At 38.5% G+C, this 23359-nt stretch overlaps 3 protein-coding genes across 10 annotated transcripts in view; 1 reads left to right on the top strand and 2 right to left on the bottom strand.

The window, feature by feature from the left end:
• Positions 1-368: 368 nt before the first annotated feature.
• Positions 369-11597, bottom strand: wdr6 (WD repeat domain 6). 6 transcript variants are annotated; one of them, XM_079896155.1, is made up of 7 exons: positions 11550-11597; positions 7045-7170; positions 2326-4966; positions 1974-2048; positions 1757-1873; positions 1566-1660; positions 369-1062 (listed from the first exon to the last, which is right to left on the bottom strand). In XM_079896155.1, exons 2-7 carry the CDS (start codon positions 7136-7138, stop codon positions 503-505), a joined length of 3582 nt encoding a protein of 1193 aa, XP_079752281.1. In that variant the 5' UTR covers positions 7139-7170; positions 11550-11597; the 3' UTR covers positions 369-502. The 6 variants fall into 6 exon arrangements, with proteins under 6 accessions (XP_079752281.1, XP_079752278.1, XP_079752277.1 ...); XM_079896152.1 differs by lacking the exon at positions 11550-11597 and adding an exon at positions 9959-10033; XM_079896151.1 differs by lacking the exon at positions 11550-11597 and adding an exon at positions 7733-8319.
• On the top strand, positions 8460-15049 carry fsbp (fibrinogen silencer binding protein). The gene is made up of 5 exons (XM_079896157.1): positions 8460-8570; positions 9535-10246; positions 10343-10448; positions 10564-10625; positions 11493-15049. The coding sequence occupies exons 2-5, from the start codon at positions 9938-9940 to the stop codon at positions 12024-12026; spliced, it is 1011 nt and encodes a 336-aa protein (XP_079752283.1). The 5' UTR covers positions 8460-8570; positions 9535-9937; the 3' UTR covers positions 12027-15049.
• A 78-nt stretch (positions 15050-15127) lies between these two features.
• Positions 15128-23359, bottom strand: part of celsr3 (cadherin, EGF LAG seven-pass G-type receptor 3) — a 45458-nt gene continuing 37226 nt past the window's right edge. Inside the window, exons 26-36 of one of the 3 annotated variants that reach the window (XM_079896147.1) lie at positions 21268-21442; positions 21078-21190; positions 20860-20939; positions 20014-20140; positions 19750-19869; positions 19523-19620; positions 18454-18575; positions 18122-18295; positions 17801-17989; positions 16109-16976; positions 15128-15426 (exon numbers count right to left, since the gene is read on the bottom strand). In XM_079896147.1, the coding sequence (XP_079752273.1) occupies positions 15399-15426; positions 16109-16976; positions 17801-17989; positions 18122-18295; positions 18454-18575; positions 19523-19620; positions 19750-19869; positions 20014-20140; positions 20860-20939; positions 21078-21190; positions 21268-21442 (2094 nt within the window). In that variant the 3' untranslated portion in view covers positions 15128-15398. The remainder of the gene's footprint in view (positions 15427-16108; positions 16977-17800; positions 17990-18121; positions 18296-18453; positions 18576-19522; positions 19621-19749; positions 19870-20013; positions 20141-20859; positions 20940-21077; positions 21191-21267; positions 21443-23359) is intronic. The other 2 variants (XM_079896149.1, XM_079896148.1) reach the window with 2 other exon arrangements.

The raw sequence follows: 23359 nt of genomic DNA, 5'->3' as shown, positions 1-23359 counted from the left end.
CATTAAATATTTATAATGTAGTCAACATTTGAAGTGGATCAAAACCTTTCATCAAAGTTATACATGAATTTTGAACAATAACCGTTCTTGTCTTGGACAACTTTGATCAACTTTTTGATCCACTTCAAAATGTTGACTACTGTATTTTATTTCAGCTTTATTTCAATTACCGAAAATATTTTTTAATAGTTTTGCGTTAATTAACAAAAACACTGGCCGTTATATCAAAACGTCTGTAGGATGATGAGAAACAAATTCAGTCAACTGCGTGTCCAAAATTTGACTGGTTCTGTACAGCTGTATAGACATTCATTGTTAGGCCATATTGAAACTTCGATATTGATACTTTCCCAGGCACAGTAAAAAATATGACATTAAAAAGATCTTTATTTGAAAATCGCAAACTTTACAATTACAATTCTTTGGCATCTTCATTTATAAATCATAAAAAAGAGTGCTGATGTATGTTATATAGTTTAACATGTGTTATATATGTTTAGTGTTATGTCCTTGAAACACAATGTGAAAATATCACTTTCTTTCTTTCCTCTTCTTTCGCACTCCTGTTAACAGTTTCATTTGGTTCATCCATCTCTCTTTCCGTTAACTGAAACAATTGTAAGCCCTGGCCACAAACAACCACCCAGGCTCCTCCCTCTTGTCCCACCCCAAACCACGCCCACAATCCAGCAGCATCTGCGGTGTGTGAGAACAGCACCTTCAGTGGGCGGAGGCCATCGCTGTTCACACTCCACAAACACAAGCGTTGGTCTGGTGAGGTGGACACCAATAGGGTGGGGCTTAGTAAACATAGCCCAGTGAGAGGGGAAGAGTGTGCCAGGGGCACTGACCTATGAGAAAGTAGCTGTAGAGACATGCCTCCATTCTCCTGCTCTTTCTGATCAATCTTGATACTCAGTAGAGACAGCTGTCCATCATCTCCACCACTGGCCAAAGAGATCATGTTTCCCTCCATTTGCCCCATCTCTCTCTGCGGTGATAAGGCAAGTGTATTGACTCCACTTTGATGGACAGGTATAGAAAAGAAAGGGGCTGATGGGCCTGAAGCAAAGAAAGGGTAAATCATTATTGACAAAAACATATTTTAAAGTTCTATTACCAGACTCGTGCCTCATGGCACTCGACACTGTGGGGTTTTGGGACAGCTTCACAGTTTTTTATGCATAACATTTTGTAATGCTCTTGGGTTTGTAATTGATCAAAATTATTTCTTTATTTATAAGAATACACATACTCCATCTTTAAATCAGAGCAAATGCACTGTAATTTTTGGAGCCTAATAGCTGTGGTCACTATGAGATGTTGTTGTATGTAAAACAGTTGCATGGAAAGTCTAATAATAATGTTTTATTATTATGAGTAAATAAAGAAAGTTTTTAATTTTAGAGTAAACTATACCTTTAACATATATAATAAATGCATACAAATAACATAATTTTAAGTTCTTCTTAACCACAGAAAAAAAAAAAAAAAACAGTTATACAGACATTAAAAATAATCAAAAAACAAAAAAGTGTTTATGTTCTGGTGTATGTATGACTCACCCTGCCAGCTGACACCAGCCTTACTGTTCAAAACTGCTGTTAAATCCCACACAGATATACAACCATCTGTAGTGGCACTGAACAGCAACAAAAGCCTGAGACCGAAAGTGATGGACAAATGCAAATAAGTTTAAGAAATAATGTAAACATGGAATAACAATGTTTTTGATAAATGTACAGCATTTCCTTACTTTCTGCCCTGGGAGTCCTCCAGCTTGTAGGTGGCGACACTGAGCACACACCGCTGATGGTAAAAACACTCCCAAAGCATGTCAACACTCCTATTGCTCTCAGTCACACTGAACAGCCTAAAAGAGAAAACACACACCGTCTCAATGCATTAATCACAGAATGTTAAAACATGAAACTAATTTTAAGTAATATGTTTTTAATCTCAAACCAAGTTACCTTACTGCACCATCACTACAGCCCAGAGCCAGAACATATTCAGTCCCATTACGCACCACAGACATAGACATGTACCTGCAAACACGAGAAAGCATTTGCACAGTAAATGGGAGGGAGTACATTGTATTGTCCGCTCTCTGGTGGTCATACATTTTCAAAACAACTACTACCAACCATCAAACAACCCTCCCAAAATTCATACATGTTTGAAACAACATGAAGGTGAGTAAATGATGACCGAATTTTCATTTTAGAGTGAAATATCCCTTTAAGACAACACAAATAACTTCCCAAACCTAACTCTAGTTCCACACTTGGAAAGTAGAGAGTATTTTGACAAACACGTAAGTACCTCGTCTCTGGGTTCATTTTGATGGTCTTGTGTCGATTCCGCTTCCGTTCCCACTGCTCATCCAATCGATGGCCAGCTATCTGAGTGACCTGACAGATCGGCTGACCCTGCTGCTCATCCAAACTAATCAAGAGCCGGTAACACTGCAGCTGAGCCCGGCCACCCGCTGAGAACACCAAAGAAGACAAGGAGGTATCTGTCCGGTCACCTCTCCCTCTTTCATTCGTTTCTTCTCTTCTGATGGCAGCCAGAGCACGAACATTTGAGATATGGTCTGTTAGAACCGCAAGCACTTTAACAGTTCCACTCTGTGGATTGATGGCAAGTACACCCACTGTGGTATCCTCCCCTCCGGTAACAAAAATCTCCCAAAGTTCTGACAACTCTCTAGTCTTTGTGAGACTACCAAGATGACACACACAGCTGATGCCTCGCCCATGTAGCCCCTCTTTCAGGGTGTGTCCATTCACATCGGTTTCTGTGGATGCTAATGAACGTGATGCCATGACAGCTCCGTGTTTGATGAACACAAGGGTACCATGTCCGATTGCATGTGCATGAGGATCTGTGTGGGTGTGTACCGGGCATTTGTAGGCCCAGGATCGATGGCCGCCTCCACAGGCAACTGATAATAGCTTCTCTTGTCGGTGAGGGTCCCATATAATGAAGTGGACAGAGTGGAAGCCAACCATTACAAACCGAGCCTCAGCTACGCTTTCACTCTCTTGATCGATCTTCCTCTTCTCAATTCTCTCATTCAGCATCTTTCCTTGTACCTCTGGTGCATCCGAGCCCAGAAACAGAACCTTCTCCAGCCACTCCATGCCTCTGCAGGCCCGCTGAACTCTACGCACCTTCAGGGTGTTTTCTTCAACAGTTAGTATTCTTACAGATCCATCTCGACCTGTACTGTAACATAAGTCTTGATACTCGCACACGGAAGTCACACCTTGCTTCCCATGGACTCCGTAAAGGGTACTGATGGGAGATATAGGACCGCCAATTTGCGTTTGCCGGTTTTCGGTTTCTTGATCTTGTGAGTCCATTCTTCTTTCTCCTCCATTTCTTGTGTCATTCTTTTCTCTTTCGGCATAGAGCAGTAGTGACCCTCTCCGGTCACCACACAGGTATGACCCTTTTCTTTGTGGCAAGGTAACTGCAGCAGTCAGCCAGCGTTTGGCACAGGGTGGCAGCAGGAATGGAAGAAGAGTTTCCTCTTTCATATGCAGGCCTGATTCATCCTCCATCACCTTTATTGTCCACCGGTACACCAATCCCTCAGAGCCTGAAGCCAGAAGACACCAACTCCAGGACCCTCCAGACAGTCCCTTGACCCAAAGTACAGAGTGAACTTTACCCTGTCCAGCTTTTAGCAAGACTCCCACACCTGGCTGCCCTATAAGGAACACTTGGACACCTCCGTTCAGATTACCCACTGCACACACCCACACAGTGCAATTTGAATTCTGGACTTGGATGCTTGTGATCTCCATCACACAATATGACTGGAATTCTGCTCCTCCTTGCCATATGACATCCCAGGTGTCACCTTGACTAAGGCACACCTCTCCTTGATCAGTACAGACCAGAACTGTATTTGATTCGTCCTCACCCACTAATCGGACCACTTTGGGACAACCTTGCCCTTTAAATTCCAGATCCAGCTGAGTCTCTGCCTGAGTTTCCTTACTGTCTTTCTTCTCCTCTGCCACTCTCCACACTCTCACCCCACCATCTGCCCCTCCAGTAGCCATCCATCTCTCCCTACAGCTTATACTTCCCCCGCTGACAGCCAGAGCTTTCACTCCACCTGACCTATGTCCTTTAAACGTACATCCCACCTTTCCCTCACCTCCCCATTCCCAGAGTAGGCACGCTCCATCTTCTCCTGCACTGAATACACGGCTGGGTGTAAGCTTGACACAGAAGACCCGTGCCTGGTGCCCATAAAGAACCCGAAGACATGTTGGTGTTTCCTCTCCACAACCTGCATCTCCACCCAATGTGCCCACGCTCCACAAACGAACGCTGCGGTCATCCGAGGCAGACGCCAGCCACCCAGATTTCAGATGGTAGCAAAGACTGAAAATGACTCCACTGTGGCCCAGTAGACGTCTCTCCACCTGGGATTGGCCAGTGGGTTTGGTCCCTGTGGGCCTCCACAGCACAAGCTGGTTGAAAACAGTCCCACCCACCAGCACTAAAGAGTCCCAATTTGGACCAATCATAAGTGCCGAGTAGAGAAGACAGGACTCTACACAAGAATAGAAGGAGAGAATGTTACCAGATTCTGCTTCTAGGAGCAACAGGGCATTGTGGGCCAAGGCTATGCCTAACAATGTGTGGGGTTGTGCTTTTAGCCAATGAATGTCCAGCACCCAGTCTTGAAGCTCCAAGAGTGGACCAATCAGCTTCAGGCATTGTCCTGCAGAATTGAAGCTGACAAGCCGAACTCCTTTTCCTCCAAAAACAATTATCTCCTCCTCGTCATTGTCCATTACACTGTTGAACTGACTCCCTCCAGACTGATGTTTTCTAACAGGTCGTATCCCATGGATACGGTAGTTATGGAGAACATTTAAAGATGCAAATTTTTTAGTAGATGCTTGAAGACTGTAAACAGAGAGGATTGGTCCCTCACCTAAAAAACAAAAATGACACAATTGCAGGAAAGTATCAAATTAATAACTTGTTTATCGAGATAAATTCACATTATGAATATTAAGAGATTTCTGCATTTCTCAAGCACTTTTTTCTTTTAATAAAGGAAAGAAATGTGCAAAAAACAAGGTTGAGAATGAGGTTTAATGGCAAGTTACCACGGTAGTGCAAAAGATGAGTATATTAATTAAATATTCATTAATCATTTGCAGAATATGCACATAATTTGAGAATAAATGGTCACATTGGTCCCCTTAGCAGCATGATTTTTTTTTTTTTTTGCATAAATTATAGAAAAGCAATATTAGAATGCATTACATGTTATTATATACAGGCTATTCTATAGCCATTACATTCCTCAACAGACATGTCTTGGATTCTGTTTAATCACTGCAAGAACATAGAAACAGAATTATGTGGGAAGTTATCAATACTTTTCACAATTAATCGCAGCAGCCATAAAATTATTTGTGCAGCCCTAGTAAATTGAACATGAAATACCAAATCACATGACAAAAACAGTTCCAGAACTCATTGTTTGATGAAAACTATGGTTAGGGGTAACAGTATACAAGGCGTTTCATATTGTCATATATGTGGCCTACATATCAAACTCTTCTGATCTCTATGTCATGCAGGTTGTAATAAATATTGAAGAACAAATGATTATGAATTCTGATAAATCTTCTTCTGATAAATTCCTTGACAAATCTTCTTCTGAGGAAATGGTATATATTAATGACTATCTGCATGCATTGAATGTAACGGATGGAAATGACCCAGAAATAAGAAATGTTAACGTAACAGACAAGGTTGAGATTTTTATGGACGATCTTATAGTTGAACACCTCCAGAGGGACAACGCGAAGAGAGCTCACAAGACGGAGAAGAAGGAGAGACAGGCGCTGGCGAAGATCTTCTACTAAGGCTCAACTCCCTAAGAATGGACTGATTCATTGTGCACAGCACTTAATAAAAAATATCAGACAAGTTGACTGATTAAATAGGAAAATAATACACATTGCAAACAGTTTTATGATTGAAAATGAAACAAACTGCTCAAATGAGGATGTGTTGAATTTGCAGGACAAGCTCAAATTACTTAAAGCCTAGTTTGAGCTTGGCCTGGGAACTTATGTTTGTGGGTGTATGTGGACTCAATATGTTTAGATTGTTAAGACCACATGTATTTTTAATATATATATAAAGGGAACTGTGAACATCGTTGCGATAGTCAAACTTGCCAAATAAAGCTTTTGTGTATGTGCTGCATAAAATAGGTGTGAAACGAAAATAGATATTTTGAATATGTGCTTCTGCAAGCTTATGTTAATAAAGGACTAGGATAAGTCCAAAGTTTGACCTTATAAGGGAATTAGCTGTATTAGAATGACAGTTAAACATAGTTAAAAGGCGGCCCAGAACAGAGTAAGTATAAAAAGCCTTGGAGTGTTTTTTTCGGGTGAAGACTTTTACGTGTTCATGTTATTTTTTGCCTTTGGAATTCTGAACCTTTTTAAATAAAACAAAATCATGTTGTGATGATTCGTAAAACTTTTTAAACAAGTCTAAGAGTAATTTTTCCCTATCAATATTTCATGATTTTTGTAATGAAAAATGTATTATTTTGTTAAACGCCCAGTGCATTCGAATTCAAGATTGAACTGGTTAGAGGCACCGCCGAGGACCCTGAATCGACATCCTACATCTTTAATCTAAAGGTAAGGGTAATATTTGTTTGCAGCAGATTATGGGTATTGCAGGGTATTCCATTATGGGTGTTTGAGAATGATTTATAGGTTACAGCGGGATAAAAATACAACAAGGTTTTAAAGACCTTCTAGTCTCTAACTACTTAGGATATTATAGTTTTTAATGTTAACCAATGGATTAAATAAATGTAAACTAGATCAAACAAGAACATTTGGAGAAACGTATGGTTGCAGAGAGAAACCACCTCAAAATTACCCATGAGTCATATCATGCATAATTTTATGTATTTGGATTTTTAGTTTGATGATTTGCTACCTGTTCATTAAAAGAATGAATGTCAGTCACCTGTCAACAAGAAATCCTCCCCCAGGAATTCCAGCGCAGTCACTGGAGCCACAAGCACAGCGATCTCCATCACAGCAGACCCCACAGATGCCATCTCACTCGGTCCACACCACAGGCTGAAGACTTCTGGAGCACGACAAAAATATTACAGCATTTTTCATTACTGTATGACTTCCTGAAGTTTTTCACATGGCAGAAGACAAATAAATAAATAAATGAGAATAAATACATAACGCTCGCAATGGCCTTTACAATACTATCAAATCAAATCAGTGTAGTTATATCAGTCCAGGGCTACATTCTCACTCTAATCAAGTGTCCATCTGGGTCAGAGTTTTATGAGGTCATAAAAAGCTAATGAAAAAAAGAAGAAAATGAAATCATCATCAATTATTCATTTACAAACATTTTATTTTTGTGATTTTAAGTAGTGAGTGGGTGAGATTTATATTATTTTTCTAAATTATAATAAAACCCTGACTAAAAAATGTATTTTTATTCATTATAAAAAAATGTTTTTCTTCTTTTTTTATGCTACCTTCATGTCGTTTGTCTAATAACTGACATCAGAGAACCGTGAACATACTTCAGGTAAACATTTTAGGTCAGAGGGGTTCAGCTGACAAAAGTGTAGGATTAGTAAGATGATGTCAAGTAAACAAACACCATTAAACAGTACTAATCTTACCCTGTTAGTTGCTGTGTTTTGGAACATGACAGTTGGTTCTGGACAGAGATTCATCAAAGTGGTCCAATCTTGTCATTAGCTGGTCTAACATTAACACTAACTGGTTTAAATGAGAAGTTTAATTTGTTAAATGACCAGCTAACGTACACGTTCCAAAAGATAACTACTAAAGTAGGTTTTGTACCGGTTTGCTACCTTTTTATTTAAAGTATGACTTCAGTCACCTTTTAACAGGACACGGTACCATTGTATTTTCCAGCAGGGATAATCTCCATGTTTTTATCATCGTATAACAACACCTCTATCGAGCTCCGTTTCACTTACATTAGAGATTGTGCCTCTATTTTGAGAGGAGGTGAAATGGAAAACTTGTGTATTTTTCTTTCATACTAGGTCCAGTAGCCATGCACAGTCGCATCCCTGTTCCATCATGTTTCGTTCTGCAATCTGCATGCATGTGTTTCTCGCTTCCTCGTTGACATCGCGCAGCGTCCAATCGCGCTGTTCAATACTGCACAGACTGCACCACACTGGCGGTCAATTGGATAAAACGAGTCCTGCGCTTTCTACTGTTAAAACGCGTAGATTTGTGTATTTTGCCGGATGCACAAACCATATGTGTTCAACAGATCTCATGAGAATGGTATATAAATCATATGAAATGCACAAATGGGTGAACTGCTTTTCTTTTTTTTTTTTTTTTTTTACGCCCGGAGCGTCTTTTTGCGCATGTGTCTCCCCAGTCTGTTGTTTAAATTTCTTACGGACCGCTTAAACCCAGGGGGTGGGGACAAAGTGTAATATATTCGGGATAAAATCGTCAGACTGATGATTGCATGTAAGTAGGGTCAATATAAATAATATAATATCAGTTTGTCATTAGCGGTTGTGTAATGCACGAGAGCTTCATTAAAACAGTGAGCTCTATCTAGTCTTACATCGCAGCTCGGGTTTACTTCTGTAGTGCGATGCTCGGGTTTAGCGCTGTGGCTAACCAGACAGTGGATTCGTAATTATAATAATTCAAATAAAATGCAGCCTGCTCCAACCGCACCTGTAGTACTAGACAAGTCATGGATTTAAAAGCTTGTTTTTGCTTTGTTCGTTCTCTTGCGTGTAATAATAGCGATGCGATTCCTATACGAATTATTCTTTTGAGTCTGATCGATGCAATGAGTCGGTTCAGTCCGGTTTTGTGAACTGGTTCACAAAACCGGACTGAATCGTAATGAGCCGAGAATGAAAGCATAGGATTTGAGCTATATTAGGCTACTTCAATAACTAAATAACAATGATAACTTCAATAATAACTAAATAAATGCAAAAACTTTATTTTCAACCAAGAGGTGTAAACGAATATTACCGTACATTGTAAATTACATTTAGTTTATAAATTACTTGTTTTTTTAATTAATTTAATTTTATGAGCTGAATAATAGTTGTAAAAAACTTGAACAAATAGAATTACAATGAAGATTAACGATGAATATTAACAAAACATAATCGAAAAAAGAAAGAAATATACAGCAAAATTATAAACGGCTTTATATCCCTACGTTTTAACGACGACGTCACGACGTAGAAGAACTGCTGAACGTTTTTTTTTTAATGAACCGGTTCTTTGAAACGAACAGTTCAAAAGAACCGATTCTCATAAATTAATATATGGAGCACATGGGTTTTTCCCCCCCAAAGATCAAATGTTTCATTAATTCTTGCAAGAGGTGGAGCAAATATTAAAATCTGGTCTAGTTTTTAAAAAACTAGTCCCTTCATTTTGCTTTCTGTCTGCTGAATTACAGACTTCACATGTGTGCCTGGTGACCCCTTGCGCATCAGGTGGACCCCAGATGCATTTCCGTTGAGCACCGATGATCAAGCAACCTCACACACTCATATTTACCTGTGGCATCCAGAGTTTAACATATCACTGCACCTGAAACTCTGGAAGCACACTGCACATAACGGGACCAAACCGACCTCACCTTCCTGTAATGCTGGAGTGTAAAACTCAAAGACTGACACTGTGATACTGCAAATGTTGCCATGTAAAACTATAGGCCTACATGTAACACTTACAGTTTTTAAACTAGACTGTTCTGTTGAATATAAAAACAAATAGTGATTTTATAGATTTTCTATAAATGAAGTAACACATAGTACCTCAACGTAAGCCTTTGTACCCAGTAACACACAAATACACTCATGCTGACCACCATGACGTACCGCATGCCAAACTTCACTCTGGAGCAAAAGCTTTTCCTGCTTCGGAGAATCCATGCGGTGGTGGACACAGTCCAGGACTTTCGGAAAGACACCAACACTACTGTGCACCGGAACGCTGTATGGGCAGAGCTGGCTCAGGCCTTCAATTCGGCGTTCCCTAGTCGACCCCCCAGCAGCATCGGGTCTCTGAAGACGCTGTGGAAACGACTGAAGGTGGAATGTCGTGTAGCGCTGCAGAAGAGACAGGAACAGCAGGCAGGTGGGCTTCCTGTGTCTGCCCTCACTCAGGTAAATTGAAGTATTTCTCACGCTTCTGTAATTCACTTCTATGCTTTGGAACTTCTAGTAGCAGATGTTCAGTGTGGTTGTGTGTGTTTCTGTCAGGTGCAGAGAGAAGTCATTGCCCTGGTGCCAAACCTGATCTCCTGTCTGGAGGAAGTAGATGGAGATGGCAGCTATGCCTCAGTTAGGGGCGGCTCACCTGGAGCAGGTAATTAATAGTCATGTCATCTCTACTACAGGATGATATACTACCCCTCTGCCCGGCTGTCAACTCTGTAATTATACATGGAAGGAGATTAATTGAGTCATTCTCTCTCTTGCAGTGATGGGGCTTTCAGGCTCTAATGGGAGTGAGCATGAAGATGCTGACCACAGTCAGAATGATGTAAGACTGAAATCGGCCTTGAAATGATTGCCTCTTAAGCTAAATGTTTTCTTTTATATCGCAGATTTTATGACAAAAAGTATGATTGACTATCTTATGATGTACAAGGCATGAAAAATTTACATGTTAAAATGTAAAGTGTTACCAGGTCGACATTTTACATGCATTTTGCAACACTGGCGAAAATGAATATACATTTATAATTATATATATATTGCCGTTTGGGGTAAGATTTTTTTTTGAGGAATTAATACTTGATATGTGGCAGTATGCATTTATAATGTTACAAAAATGTTAAATAAATTATGATCTTTTGAACTTTAAAACCCCCCAGAAATAAACGTATCATGGATTTCATCATTAATAATAATAATAAATGTTTCTTGAGGACCAAATCAGCATATTAGAATAATTTCTGAAGGATCATGTGACACAGAAGACTGGAGTAATGATGCTGAAAATTCAGATTTGCCATCACAGAAATAAATTACATTTTAAAATATTAAAATAGAAAAGAGTTATTTTAAATGGTAATAATATTTCACAAAATATATGATTATTTATTTACTGTATTTTTTATCAAATAAATGCTGCCTTGGTCAATATCATTATATATTATATAAATGTATAATTATTTAAATATTATATAAATGTAGAATAAATGTAGAATTGTTTAAAGGAAAACTATATAAGGGTTGTTATATACAGTAATATTCTGTATTCCATACACTATTATTTTCACCAGTGTTGCAATCACTTCACATTTCCTGTTTACTGCATGTACTGCATGCCTTTTTGACTCTTATTGCACAAATGTACAGTAATTATGATGCTGTTCAACTTCCTTTTTTTTTTTTTTTTTTACAGGAGGTAGACAGCAAGGAGAACTTAGCCATTGAACTTGGTTTGGCTTCACCTACTCACCCACTTTTCAACTCTGGGATTCCTCCTGGCACTGTGTCCTCTCCTCTCTGCTCACATTCAGTCTCTTCCAGGTCCAGTCGTCCCTCCCTCATCTACCCAACCCTTGCAGGAAGCACCTCAGGGCTGGGATCAGGGACTAGGGGTGCAAACTTTGATATGATACACAGAGAGCCTGCGGTGCCACGTGCTCCTGCCAGAGGATCAGTTGAGAATTCATTACCGCCGATGGACTCTTATACCTCAGACTCAAAATGGGAGGCACGTCGACAGGAACTGTTTGAGCTGGAGCATCAGCAGACGATGAGTCTGTTGCTGCTGCAGCAGTGTGTGTGGGAGGAGAAGAGGAAAGCAGTGAGACAGAAGGAGAAGGCGGCACGGGCCAAGAAGAGATATTATCAAGCCAAACTACGGAAGATAGGCGCGGATTATCTGCCCTCCAGTAGCGACAGCGAGGAAAACGAACATCCACAGACATGAACACAGATGTTTATGACATCTTAGTTATTTTTACTTTCATTTGGAAAGTCTTTTTTTTTTTATTCTATCAATGTTGTTTATTTACGAAACAATATATTTTTTAAACTTAATTGGTGTTTAGGAATGTACCATGTGTATCATATGGAGGGGGAATTCACTCAAGCAGGCTTCGTTACAGTAACGTTAGCAGATAGAAATCTCATCTCCTTTTATCCTCTCTCTCATTAACAGCTGGTGCTGCATTCCGTTTCTCAAAATATATTTTGTGTTCCGCAGAACTTCTTTTGTGTTCTTTAAGTCATACAGGTTTGGAGCAAAATAAGGGTGAATACATGATGACAGAATTTTAATTCATTTTAATTTTTACGTTAATTATCCATTTAAAAGCACTTTAAAGGCCTGATACTCAGATGTTTATCATGAACTGTGTGTCTCACTGAGTGATATAATACAAACGAAAGTGTTGTGGAAGTTATTCAGACTTTCTGAGTTGAATGGAACGCAGCATAAGGGGTCGTTCACACAGAACGCGTCTTTGTGTTTAAAAATGCAAGACGCAGAGTAGGTTACTATGACAAGAAAATGCAAGGTTTAGAGACGTTTTATTTAAAAGTTAAACTTGTAACTTGAGTGCCTTGTTTTTAGGACGCCATGTCGTGCACGAGACATAAATATTCGAGACACGAGAGCAACGGTCCGTCCAAACACGTCCGTCAAAAAATACATCCTGTGTGAACGGCCCCAAACCCTCACATAGTCAGACCAGAATTGAGCAGTGATATTAATGGGAAGAGGAAATTCATTGAAATGAGATTTCTAATGTTACTGTATAGCATTTTAATTTGATGATTGTATCATGTTTAAACCAAGGATGGATTAAGGTCCTGCAAGGCCCCCTTTTGATGCAATTGTGATTCATAATGTCTAAATAGCAGGAAATTATTCTGCAATTATGAGGAAAAAAGTCAATAAGAGTGCAATTGCGAGAAAGAGGCTATTGCCAGACCAGAGTCCTTCCTTGGGTCTAACCGTTTTAGGACAGTGTTTCAGGACCAACCATTTGATTCAGTTTACTGTAGCTCATTTATACTATGCAGGTTTTTTTCAGGTAAACAAGTGCTTCTGGTAAATGGACTTCCTACTCATGGACTGGTTGAATTTAGTGTTGTTCATTTGTCTTAGTATACAGTGTTTGGCAGATCTCTCTGTCCTTTTCAAGTTATGAAAAAGCATAATTAAAGGTATAGTTCACCCCCTTTCATGATGTTCCAAACCCTTATGCTCTACGCTGCATGGAATAAAGTCATGCAGGTTTGGAACAACATGAGGATGAGTAAATTATGAAGCTTTCATTTTTGGATGAACTGTCCCTTTAAAGAATGTTACAATAGTAGCCTGGAAATGGAGTGTTAATCAGTGAAACAAAATGTTAGACTGAATTAAACTAGTGAGAACTAGTGTAAAAGCAGATTTTTTTTTTTAAGCGAATTTGAAATTTACATGTAGATGTAATTTCATTTGATTCGATTGAAATTCTATGTATAATGTGATGAACAAGTTAAACTTTTTTTACTAAAGAAGTGTTTGTCTTGAATATTCAAAAAACGACAACATACAGAAGCATGGTAGCGATAACTCTTTTATTGACGCCCAACGGGTCTCGTTTTCAACTCCCATTGGTAGCAGATTTTTTTCTGATAACCCCCCAAGAGTAAAAGCGATACAACATGTCCTATAATAAACATGTTGAGCCATTATACATTCCCCTTTTCTCTCTTCCAACCAATCATTGTCTTTCACAGCTCTCTTTCCCTCTCTCTGATGGACAGAGGACATTTCTTTCCCCAGAATGCATTGTGAACAGAAGAGGAGGGGGACATATCAGACAGAACATATACAAAAATTTCACACATAAAACATTTGAAACAGATGAAATCTCGCTCTTATAAAAAACAAAACTCCCACACACACTTCTTTAGAAACACTCGGGCAATGATTATGGTAGAGAAATTAATTTCAATAAATATTAATAAATAAAATAAATTAATTTAATGTCTGTACAAGATAAAGTTATGCAGTCATAAATAAAATATAAAATCATGATTAGAAAAAGTACTAGAGCACTTTATGACAGGTAAGAGGTATAAAAGGGGTGACATAGGGCACTCTTTTTGGCAAAACTCATGGTAATATTTTGACTAAAGAAATAAAGTCATATGATGAAGCATGATTTCCCTTTTAAACAGGAGCCTGATATTACCTTAATGACTGTATTTAACTCATATCACAATGTTCCTTTCTCTGAAGTATATTCAATACTTAACAGAGACCGATATTTAGGTATCTTAGTTAGAAACCATACAGTAGATGGATTAAATAGTTTCTACTAAATAGCTGATTTGGGATTTTCGAGTAACTTTTCCCTAAGCAGTATTTGAATTATGATAATTCTGGATATGAAAGAGGTTTTAAATAAGTCTTGAATATGCTTGCAGGCTAATAACACAACTAAATAAAGGTCTCTTCACACATCTGCAACAAACTTCAACAAATGCTTCAATATTATTTCAGAGCAGTTTGGCCAAAAATACTTCAGAAATTGGTCAGGCATCTCATACAAGCATGAGTTTGTTGGAGTTTGTTAAAGAAATGTGTTTAGAGCAACCTAAAATCTTCCAATCAAGTCACCCTTCTGAAAACAATCTCTTGATTGACAATCATTATGGTCCAATCATATCTTCTGATTCATAATTCTTTACGATTACAATCACTGTCTCTGGAGTTTCCCACCAATCCCATGTTTGGGCCAATAACTTCCACATTTACGTGGACCAATCCTTTTCTTCGTAGACTCTCTCCCGGTCTATCAGAGGGCGTGGCTTGTTGCATAAATACATGTTGGAATATAAAGATTGGAGTGGGAATGTTTGGGACTGTTTTGGCTCGGAATGGGTTTGAAAATGTTTTTTTCGATCCTACCCACTTAAACACATATCCACACAATCTTCAAAAACATCACTAGAGATTTTCTTCTTTGTTCTTTGATGAAAAAGATACAAAAGTATAAAAATGTTCTGTACAGTTTTTTTTCTCTCTCTCTCTCCTTCTCTCTGACCAGTCCTCTCAGCTGTTAGTCTGAAATCTGAGGTTTGCAGTTTGGACAAACGAAAATCATGGAAATCATCACCTCAGGTTTGATTTCCTGTCTGTTCTCAGGAGGGTGATATCTCAAGCCCTTGATGAACAACTTCTCTCTCATGCCCTGAACTCTTTCCAGGGTGAAGTGGGAGTCCTGATTGCTCCGGTTGGCTATGTCCTGTGATTCTCTTGAGCCCATCTGCATAGGTGCATTATGGGGCTGTGAAGGAATCATCAAGATTGTCCGTCACTTCTGTTAACTCTACAAAGAGACAAAAGTAAAAGATGTCAACATCATGTACACACTTTTTTTAGGGAGCACCAGAGGCAGTCCTAGCTCACTTAGTGCCCCTAGGTGAGATACCGTGTATGTATGTATATATATATATATATATTTTTTTTTTTTATTTTTTTTTTATTTTTTTTATTATAAATACACACACATTATTATTTCATATATATATTTATAATATTTTAAATGTTTTAATATTTTATTTTATAGCATTTTTCATGCTGATCACTTGTAAATAACTACCTTAAAAATGATTATTAACTTATTATTATTAATTTATGTTCTATAAATACAAATAAATATCTAAATTAGATTGAGATTATTATTAAATAATTAAATTATATATATATATATATATACACACAATTTGCAACTGATCACCATGGACTTTCGTTGTATTGAAAAGACCACCTTTGACATTTTGTAAATAGCTCCTTTTGTGTTTCACAGGGAAAAAGTCGTATGAGTGTTGTGAAGTGTGAGAATGGGTAGATGATAGAATTTTCAGTTTACAGCAAACAAAGTTGCATCTTCATATCATTACCAGGAGAGAACTAATCAGTTTTATGAGAACAGAACCAAGGATGACCATAAAACAATGTGTAATATATAAACGGACGCACAGTGAGACAAAAAAATGGGCTGGACTTACTCAGAGTCAGGTGACACTTCAGAGACGCTCTGAGAGGTTGCAGAGAGAGGAGGCGGGGAAGGGGAAGGGCCAGCTGAGGCAGGGTTAGGGGGCGGGGTTAAGACAGAGGAGCTGAAGGAGGCGAGTATGGAGGAGAGGATATCCAGGTGTTCACTAGAGGGTGGGCGACTGGATGGGGCTCCGGGTGCAGCTGCAGATGTCGGGTACCTACATGGTGGGGCGGAGTCTAGGCGACCGCGGCGCGAGGGCAGGGATTCTTGGGGTTCCTCTGTGATCGGCGGAGGGGGTGAGGAGGGTGGGTGCGGTTCGGGGTGTGAGAGCTGACGGGGCGGCAGGGTTCTCAGCCACTCCCTGCAGGGCTGCGCTCCACCGTTAGACTCCAACTGCTCCCGTGACCGACTGCTCATGAGAGCCCCTCCGAGGTGCTCCCGAGAGGCCTGTTGCCTCGTTAGAGTGTTGAGCTGTGTTCTCGATCCACTCAATGAACCCTCTGCCCCCATTAAACCCACCATACCACCCCTGCCCACCAGATCCTCCCTGGAGGCATGGATACTGTGAACAGGACCCAGCCTCTCTCTGGAGCCACCCAGGTGTTCAGCACCAAGTTCGCGTCGCCGCGGCAACAGGTCGAGGTTTTCACGGGAACGCTGTCGTCGCGCAAGTGAATCCAGGTGTTCTCGGGAAGAGTATCGGGAAGCGGGTTGGGACAGCGAGCCGGTACCAGAGTACATACGACCGTAGGAGGCAGCTGGGACGCCTCTGTGACCCAACGTGGAGGTCCTGTACCAAGACATCTCGCTGGGAGCGCGACCCACGGCAGACAGGCCCTGCAGAGCAGGAGGACAGCCCAGACGATTCTTCAGGATTCCTGAGAAATGGATGCAGAGGGCTTTAGTACGGCTTTCTAAGCTTTCTATCGATATAGAAATTCTGGCTGATAACAGTAAGCCTATAACTATTTTATTATTGTTTTATTTCTAAAATATTGCAAATTAAAATACCATTATTATTATTTTTTCAATAAATTAAAAATACTGCAAACACCAAAAAGCTAAAATCTGTCATTTTAACATTTAGACATCACAACATTATAATGTACAGTATGGAAAATGGATATTCATTCTGAGATTTGCTAAAGTGTACATTTAAAAGTGTTATTACATTTTAAGATTAATTTTAAGTAAGTGTTAGATGACAGAAGGATAATTAAAGGTAAATAGGGGAAATAAGCTGATAAATAAAAAAGTCTAATTTTTGTAAATAAATGTCTAATATCAAAGTGTTTTTAGTATCATTGAGATACAATTAGATTTGTATTAACATTTTGAATTGGTTTCCATTTTCATATGCTATATTTTGATTTTTGATTTTAATAATTTAGTAATTAATTAGTTATTAGTTATTTTAGTGCGTTTTTGCCATTTTTATTAGTTTTTGTAATGTCTATATACTTTTTAATTAATTTAATTGCGGTATATCAAGTGAAACTACATTAACTTTTTTATTCATTTTTTGCATGGTTTCAGTTTTAGTTAACTATAATAACTCTGACATTGGCCCATAGCTTTTAAAGATTAACTTTAAGTGTACATTAGATGTAAAAATAGGTCAAATGAGCATGCAAAATTAAATATCATCATGAATGGGTATTGGCCAATACTGGATAACATCTCAGATGAACGTGTGCCTCACCCTTGCGGTGTCTGTGTGTGAGGCCATTCTCATCTCCGCTGGTCAGCGCTGCATCTGTCTGGTTGTTATTAGCTGCGTCCTTGCTGTAGTCGCCCCCTAGGCGGCGCTCTGAGCCCCATTTCTGCAGAGAGTGCGCCTCACAGCCTTCCAGCGCTGGCCAATAGGAGAGCAGGTCATTGCCATCCAGATCTGACACATAAACAGTTCCATACACTAACAGTTGGGCATCATGAAACTAAGTAAGAATGAAACTAATGTTCTGCACTCCTTTGGCTTCACTATCAATAATAATATAGGCATCTGCAACAATGATATCAGTACCTTTTCCACCGTTGTGGGAGGGCTCTGTGAGTAAACGTTCACTATGACCAGTCCGTTTGAAGCGTCGCTGGATGCGTCCACGCAGGCGCACATTGTCCTCGCTCTCAGATGACGGGATGGACAAACTCCTCTCCTCCTCCAGTGAGAGATCAGAATCTGAGTCTGAGTCTTCACCTAACAGACAGAGAGAGTAAGAGCAATGAAAGAAGAAGAGATAATGTCACTAATTCTGACAGAGATTTGTCACAAGACATGGCCACTAGCGAATAAAGAATGAATAGCGAGCAGTTAAGGAGTGTGTAAGTGTTGTGTGTGTGTGAGTGAATACGTACATGCATGCAGGTTATTGTGTGTTAGTGTACCTCCGTTGCGGTGGAACATTGCAACGTCCAGGTCAGTGGCCCCTGTGTGAGCAAGATTGTGTTCTAGAGTCTGCCGTGCCAAGAGATTCTCCCTGTCAAAAACATAAATAATACATCAGCTTTTGAGCTTTCAGTTTGTTACATACACATTTTTTTACGTTTTCACAGTCCAGAATACAATGTACAATAATGTACATTGTAAAATAATAAAATAGTGATATATAATCTACAGTTATTTATAATTTAGAATTATAAAATTGTCTTATTTTGTGGTCCAAAAGCCTGAAACTAGTAGTGAAAATTCTTTTAGTTTGTATTTTTTTTATTACAAATTACACTACCATTCATAAGTTTGAGGTCAGTAAGATTTTTTTTTAATGTTTTTGAACTACGTCTCTTATGTAATCAAAAATACATTAAAACAGTAATATTGTGAAATATTATAACAATTTAAATAACTGTTTTCCATCTTAATATATTTTAAAATGAAATTTATTCATTTGATGGTAAATCTGAATTTTCAGCATAATTACTCCAATCTTCAGTGTCACACGATCCTTCAGAAATCATTCTAATATGCTGATTTGCAGCTGCTCGAGAAACATTTTGTATTATTTTCAATGCTGAATGTTATTCTGCTTTATATTTTTGTGGAAACCGTTTTTTTTTTTTTTTTCAAGATTCTTTGATGAATAGAAAGTTTAAATAGATCTTTTTCTGTAACAATGTAAGTCTTTACTGTCACTTCTCACAGTGCTGAATAAAATAATGAATTAGTTTACGTTCAAATTCAATAATTCAATTTACATGAATTAACAATTAATTTATGAATTTACATATAACATATTACATTTTACAACTTTTAATAGTTAACATAGTTAATGAGACCTAATGCATTAACTAATGTTAACAAATTGAACCTTATTGTAAAGTGTTACCATGTTATTCCTTTTTTCTATCATAATCCTTCTTTGTTTTAAAATTTGTGAAATTAAATTATGTTAAGAATTTTGAATCTAAAATTGATGGGTTGACAGACCTTGCACTGCTGACTGATGAGATAGTTGAAGTTCCGAGTGTGATCCGGTGTAATCCGCTCTGTTCCAGCAGGGAGGCGCTGTTGAACGGGTTTTGGCCCTGCACACATAGAGCAGGTTACAAATCCACATGCTTATTTTCACTCCATGGGTTAAAATATAGGGGTGTGTGTGTAACTGTGCATGGAGCGGGGGTCATATGTTAATATATGTGTTTATGTTCACTAACAGTAATCTGTGGAGGTCTTTGAGGTTCTTCACTGGGGCTTTTCTTGCCCAGACAGGCCAGTTTCCAGGCCTCCTGCACCTCTGAGTTCAGGAGAGTAAAAACCAACAGTACAGCCAAACCCTGAGACAAGCGAGTAGGAGAAGAACATTATAATACATTACATAGGACGCAATTATCCAAGTTTACGGCTAAAAATGACAATGACAAACTCAAGCGCACACACACAAAATAAAAAGATGTGTAAGAGCCAGTACACACACTTACCTGTACGCAACAGAGGACAATGAACAGGTAGTGGAACGCCAGGACACTGTTATTAACAGCCATAAGACCAAACAACCAAACACAAGAACTCAACAATAACAGGAGGAAGGCACTGCGGATAGTAGAACTGTGAGAGAGAGAGAGAGAGAGAGAGAGAGAGAGAGAGAGAGAGAGAAATAGAATAAAAGGAATTAATATAGAATAAAGAGATGAAAAGCATTAATTCTGCTGAAAACAAGTTTGACACTCATGAATTGCAGGTAGAAACACATGCAAGGAAGAAACTACCATTTTAACAATTATAACGTATTACAATTTCAGGAAAATAAACAACAACAGCAATAATAATAGTTATTTTTTATTATTATTTATTTATTTATTTCAATAAAATATCATAATAACACAATATAAAATAATTATTTTTAGAGATTTGATTGTATAGATGTATATGACTTTCTTCTTTCAGCCAAATACAATCTGAGTTTTATTAAAAATATCCTGGCTCTTCCAAGATTTATAATGGGAGTGAATAGTTCCTGAGATTTTGAAGCCCCAAAAAAGCGCATCCATCCATCATAAAAGTAATCCATACAGGGGGTTAATAAAGGCCTTCTGAAGCGAAGTCCGCTTTTTTGGGCTTTATTTTCTCAATTGTGTTTGGCTGAAAAAAGAAAGTCATATACATCTAGGTTGGCTTGAATGTGAGTAAATTATGGGATAATTTTCATTTTTGGGTGAACTAACCCTTTAAGTCAGCTAATTAATATTCATGAAAATATGTTTTATAATGTCCTCTGTCTCACTTTCCATTTTGAATGTTCCTGAATACATGCATGTTGTACTTACATCACAGGCAGCTTTTTTATCTCCTTCTGAGTGGGGTTGCATGTCATACGCAGGACCATTAAAAACATCCCACCATTCATCTGTAAAACAGAGAGTTGCCAATTAAGACCATCATTGCTGTACCACATACATCCAAAACACACAGAGAGAGAAATAAAAAGACGAGATCCTTTATATGGCACAAACAACACACATAAACACACAGAAGAGCACAATACCAGTATGACGACGCTAACTGGTCCCGCAAAGCTCCACATGAGCTTATCATACATGGAGATCCAGCAGAAATCTGGGTTGCCGTACCCCTCTGGATCCAACCCGACTGCCAGCCCTGCAGCACACATACATGTCACAGAATATAGCTATATAAAAGCATACATTTGTATGTGTGTATGTATCTGTTCATACCAGTAATGATAGCAGGGACTCCCCAGCCAATAGCATAGTAGAATCTCATGGCTCCATAGTTGATGTTTCTCACTTCTGTCTGCATGCGGTAAATATGCAGAGCTTCCACAAACAGCCACGCAAACGTTGACATGAAGAAGTAATGGAGCAGAATTGCAACCACTGTGCACAGGAACTGCACCAAGCAGAGACAATAAACTAGTTAGTAAAAAGAGAATATAAAACAGCATATTGGATGAATATATACTTGATAAAGGGCTTCAAAAATTACAATATGCATTACATTTTCTACACTGATTTTAGCCCTCTGATTTAAAGTCACCATGAAATCAAAATTGACAAATCTTTTTTTAATGGAATATTGTTTGCTGTGTTTATTATGAATACAAATCTTTTTTGTTTTATTTATTCATGTGCCCTCATACTCTTTAATCAAAATGACTTCCCCTCCCTCTTGCAGCAACATCTCTTCTCTGAGTGTTTACTGATGCGAGGGCGGGACAACCTGTCACTCACATGAGATTAACCAATAGCAAACCAGAATGATCCAACCATATAATCTATTCCTCAAGGACAAAACCAAGTCCCGCCCACTGATCTATATAAATGTCATTTATATAGATCAGTGGTCCTGCCCAACATTTTTTCTTGTTCAAGAAGCCATTTCAATCAGATATACGTCAGAATAGGGACGAAAAGACTATCGCAACCTTCGTTTCATGCTGACTTTTAAATGGGCATATCTCCTTTAAGACTTTAATGTAAACATACTTTGATTGGGTAATATCTTTGCATATGAAGTATTACATGAGGAACTCTTTTGAAAAACATAATTTACAATTTTTACAGCTGTCGAGATTAACTCGTTGTGAGAAGTGTTGATTACAGCATTATATTTAGATTTACTCCCATTGCATAAAATGTTGCAGCGCTGAGCATTGTAGCAAATCAAAGTTGTCTGTTGAGCGCAAAAATGTAATGATCTCGCCACTGCATCTCTATTTCTGCACTCTCATGAATGAAGGGGTCCTTGGTCTGATAAAAGTGGGCTATTCTGAAAACATGGAGTTGTACATACTGATGATAATTCAATACATAGTCAGAGTTCAGCACAGAGAAAATAATCACTGAGTTGACTAGTGCAGCAGGGGTTTTCAAACATGTCCACATTTTGGATGTCTCCTTCACATAACACACCTGATAAGGGTATGTCAGATAATGGAGACATACAGAATGTGCAGTGTTGGGGGTCCTCCAGGACTGGTTTGAAAACCCTTGGCCTAGTGGTTGGCGCATATGTGGCGCATGTGAGCTGAGGTGCTCAGTCAGGTGTTGTGAATTCACATCCAGCTCAAAACAGTTCCTGATCCCATTCCCATCATTTACTGAATACTCTCTGCTACATGTCCAAAAAAAGAGAGAATATGAGGTCTAAAATCAATACACGCAAGCAAAGTCATAGTCTGAGAGAGAAGATGAATAATGAATGAACACATACTCTATCACAGATACACAACCACATCCCAGCCCAGCAGTTGAAATTAATGAACTCAGCAGTAACAGGCTTTTAGTGTGAGTGGTTTGCACTCTAGAGAATAATGACTGTTAAAAAAATGGTGTTAAACAGCTTTAGAAAGAGATAGAATGTGTGAGTGTCTGTCTGAGGACGAGAGACACGGAAAGAGGGTCTGTGTCAGAAAAAGTGTTTAAAAACGTCAGTTTCCCAACTCACTGTGTGGTGTAAGTGGTTTTTGAACCATATTGCGCGAATGGCTGTAATGTTGGGTTCTGAATGACAAATCATATTCAAGCTGCCTAGTGCTGTATCCTGACAACCATCCTGATACTGAACTATTCATGCTTTTAATACCTGCTGTTAGACTTGGCTTTATAAAAGCTGTAAAATGTAAAGTGTAAGTGGGCTCCAAAATACTTCAAGTCTTAGGACCTTGGTATTTTAAAACAAAGAAAAATTCTGAAAAACAACATGAAATATTATACTGTATATATATATAGTATAATATTTATATCAAATTTGTTATGCTGATATCCATTATAAATATATACATACATACATATATATATATATATA

The sequence above is a fragment of the Squalius cephalus genome, assembly GCF_949319135.1.
Source record: "Squalius cephalus genome assembly, chromosome: 16".
Taxonomy (NCBI): domain Eukaryota; kingdom Metazoa; phylum Chordata; class Actinopteri; order Cypriniformes; family Leuciscidae; genus Squalius; species Squalius cephalus.
This window is presented reverse-complemented; position numbering and strand designations above follow the sequence as displayed.

Coding starts and splice junctions, on each gene's coding strand:
- wdr6 (XM_079896155.1), bottom strand. CDS start 7,138: ATGGCATCTGTGGGGTCTGCTGTGATGGAGATCGCTGTGCTTGTGGCT. Junction 1,874..1,973: donor TGTAGTGATGGTGCAGTAAG/GTAACTTGGTTT, acceptor TTTCTCTTTTAG/GCTGTTCAGTGTGACTGAGA. Junction 1,063..1,565: donor GGCTGGTGTCAGCTGGCAGG/GTGAGTCATACA, acceptor TCTTTGCTTCAG/GCCCATCAGCCCCTTTCTTT.
- fsbp (XM_079896157.1), top strand. CDS start 9,938: ATGCTGACCACCATGACGTACCGCATGCCAAACTTCACTCTGGAGCAA. Junction 10,247..10,342: donor CTGTGTCTGCCCTCACTCAG/GTAAATTGAAGT, acceptor TGTTTCTGTCAG/GTGCAGAGAGAAGTCATTGC. Junction 10,449..10,563: donor GGGCGGCTCACCTGGAGCAG/GTAATTAATAGT, acceptor TCTCTCTTGCAG/TGATGGGGCTTTCAGGCTCT.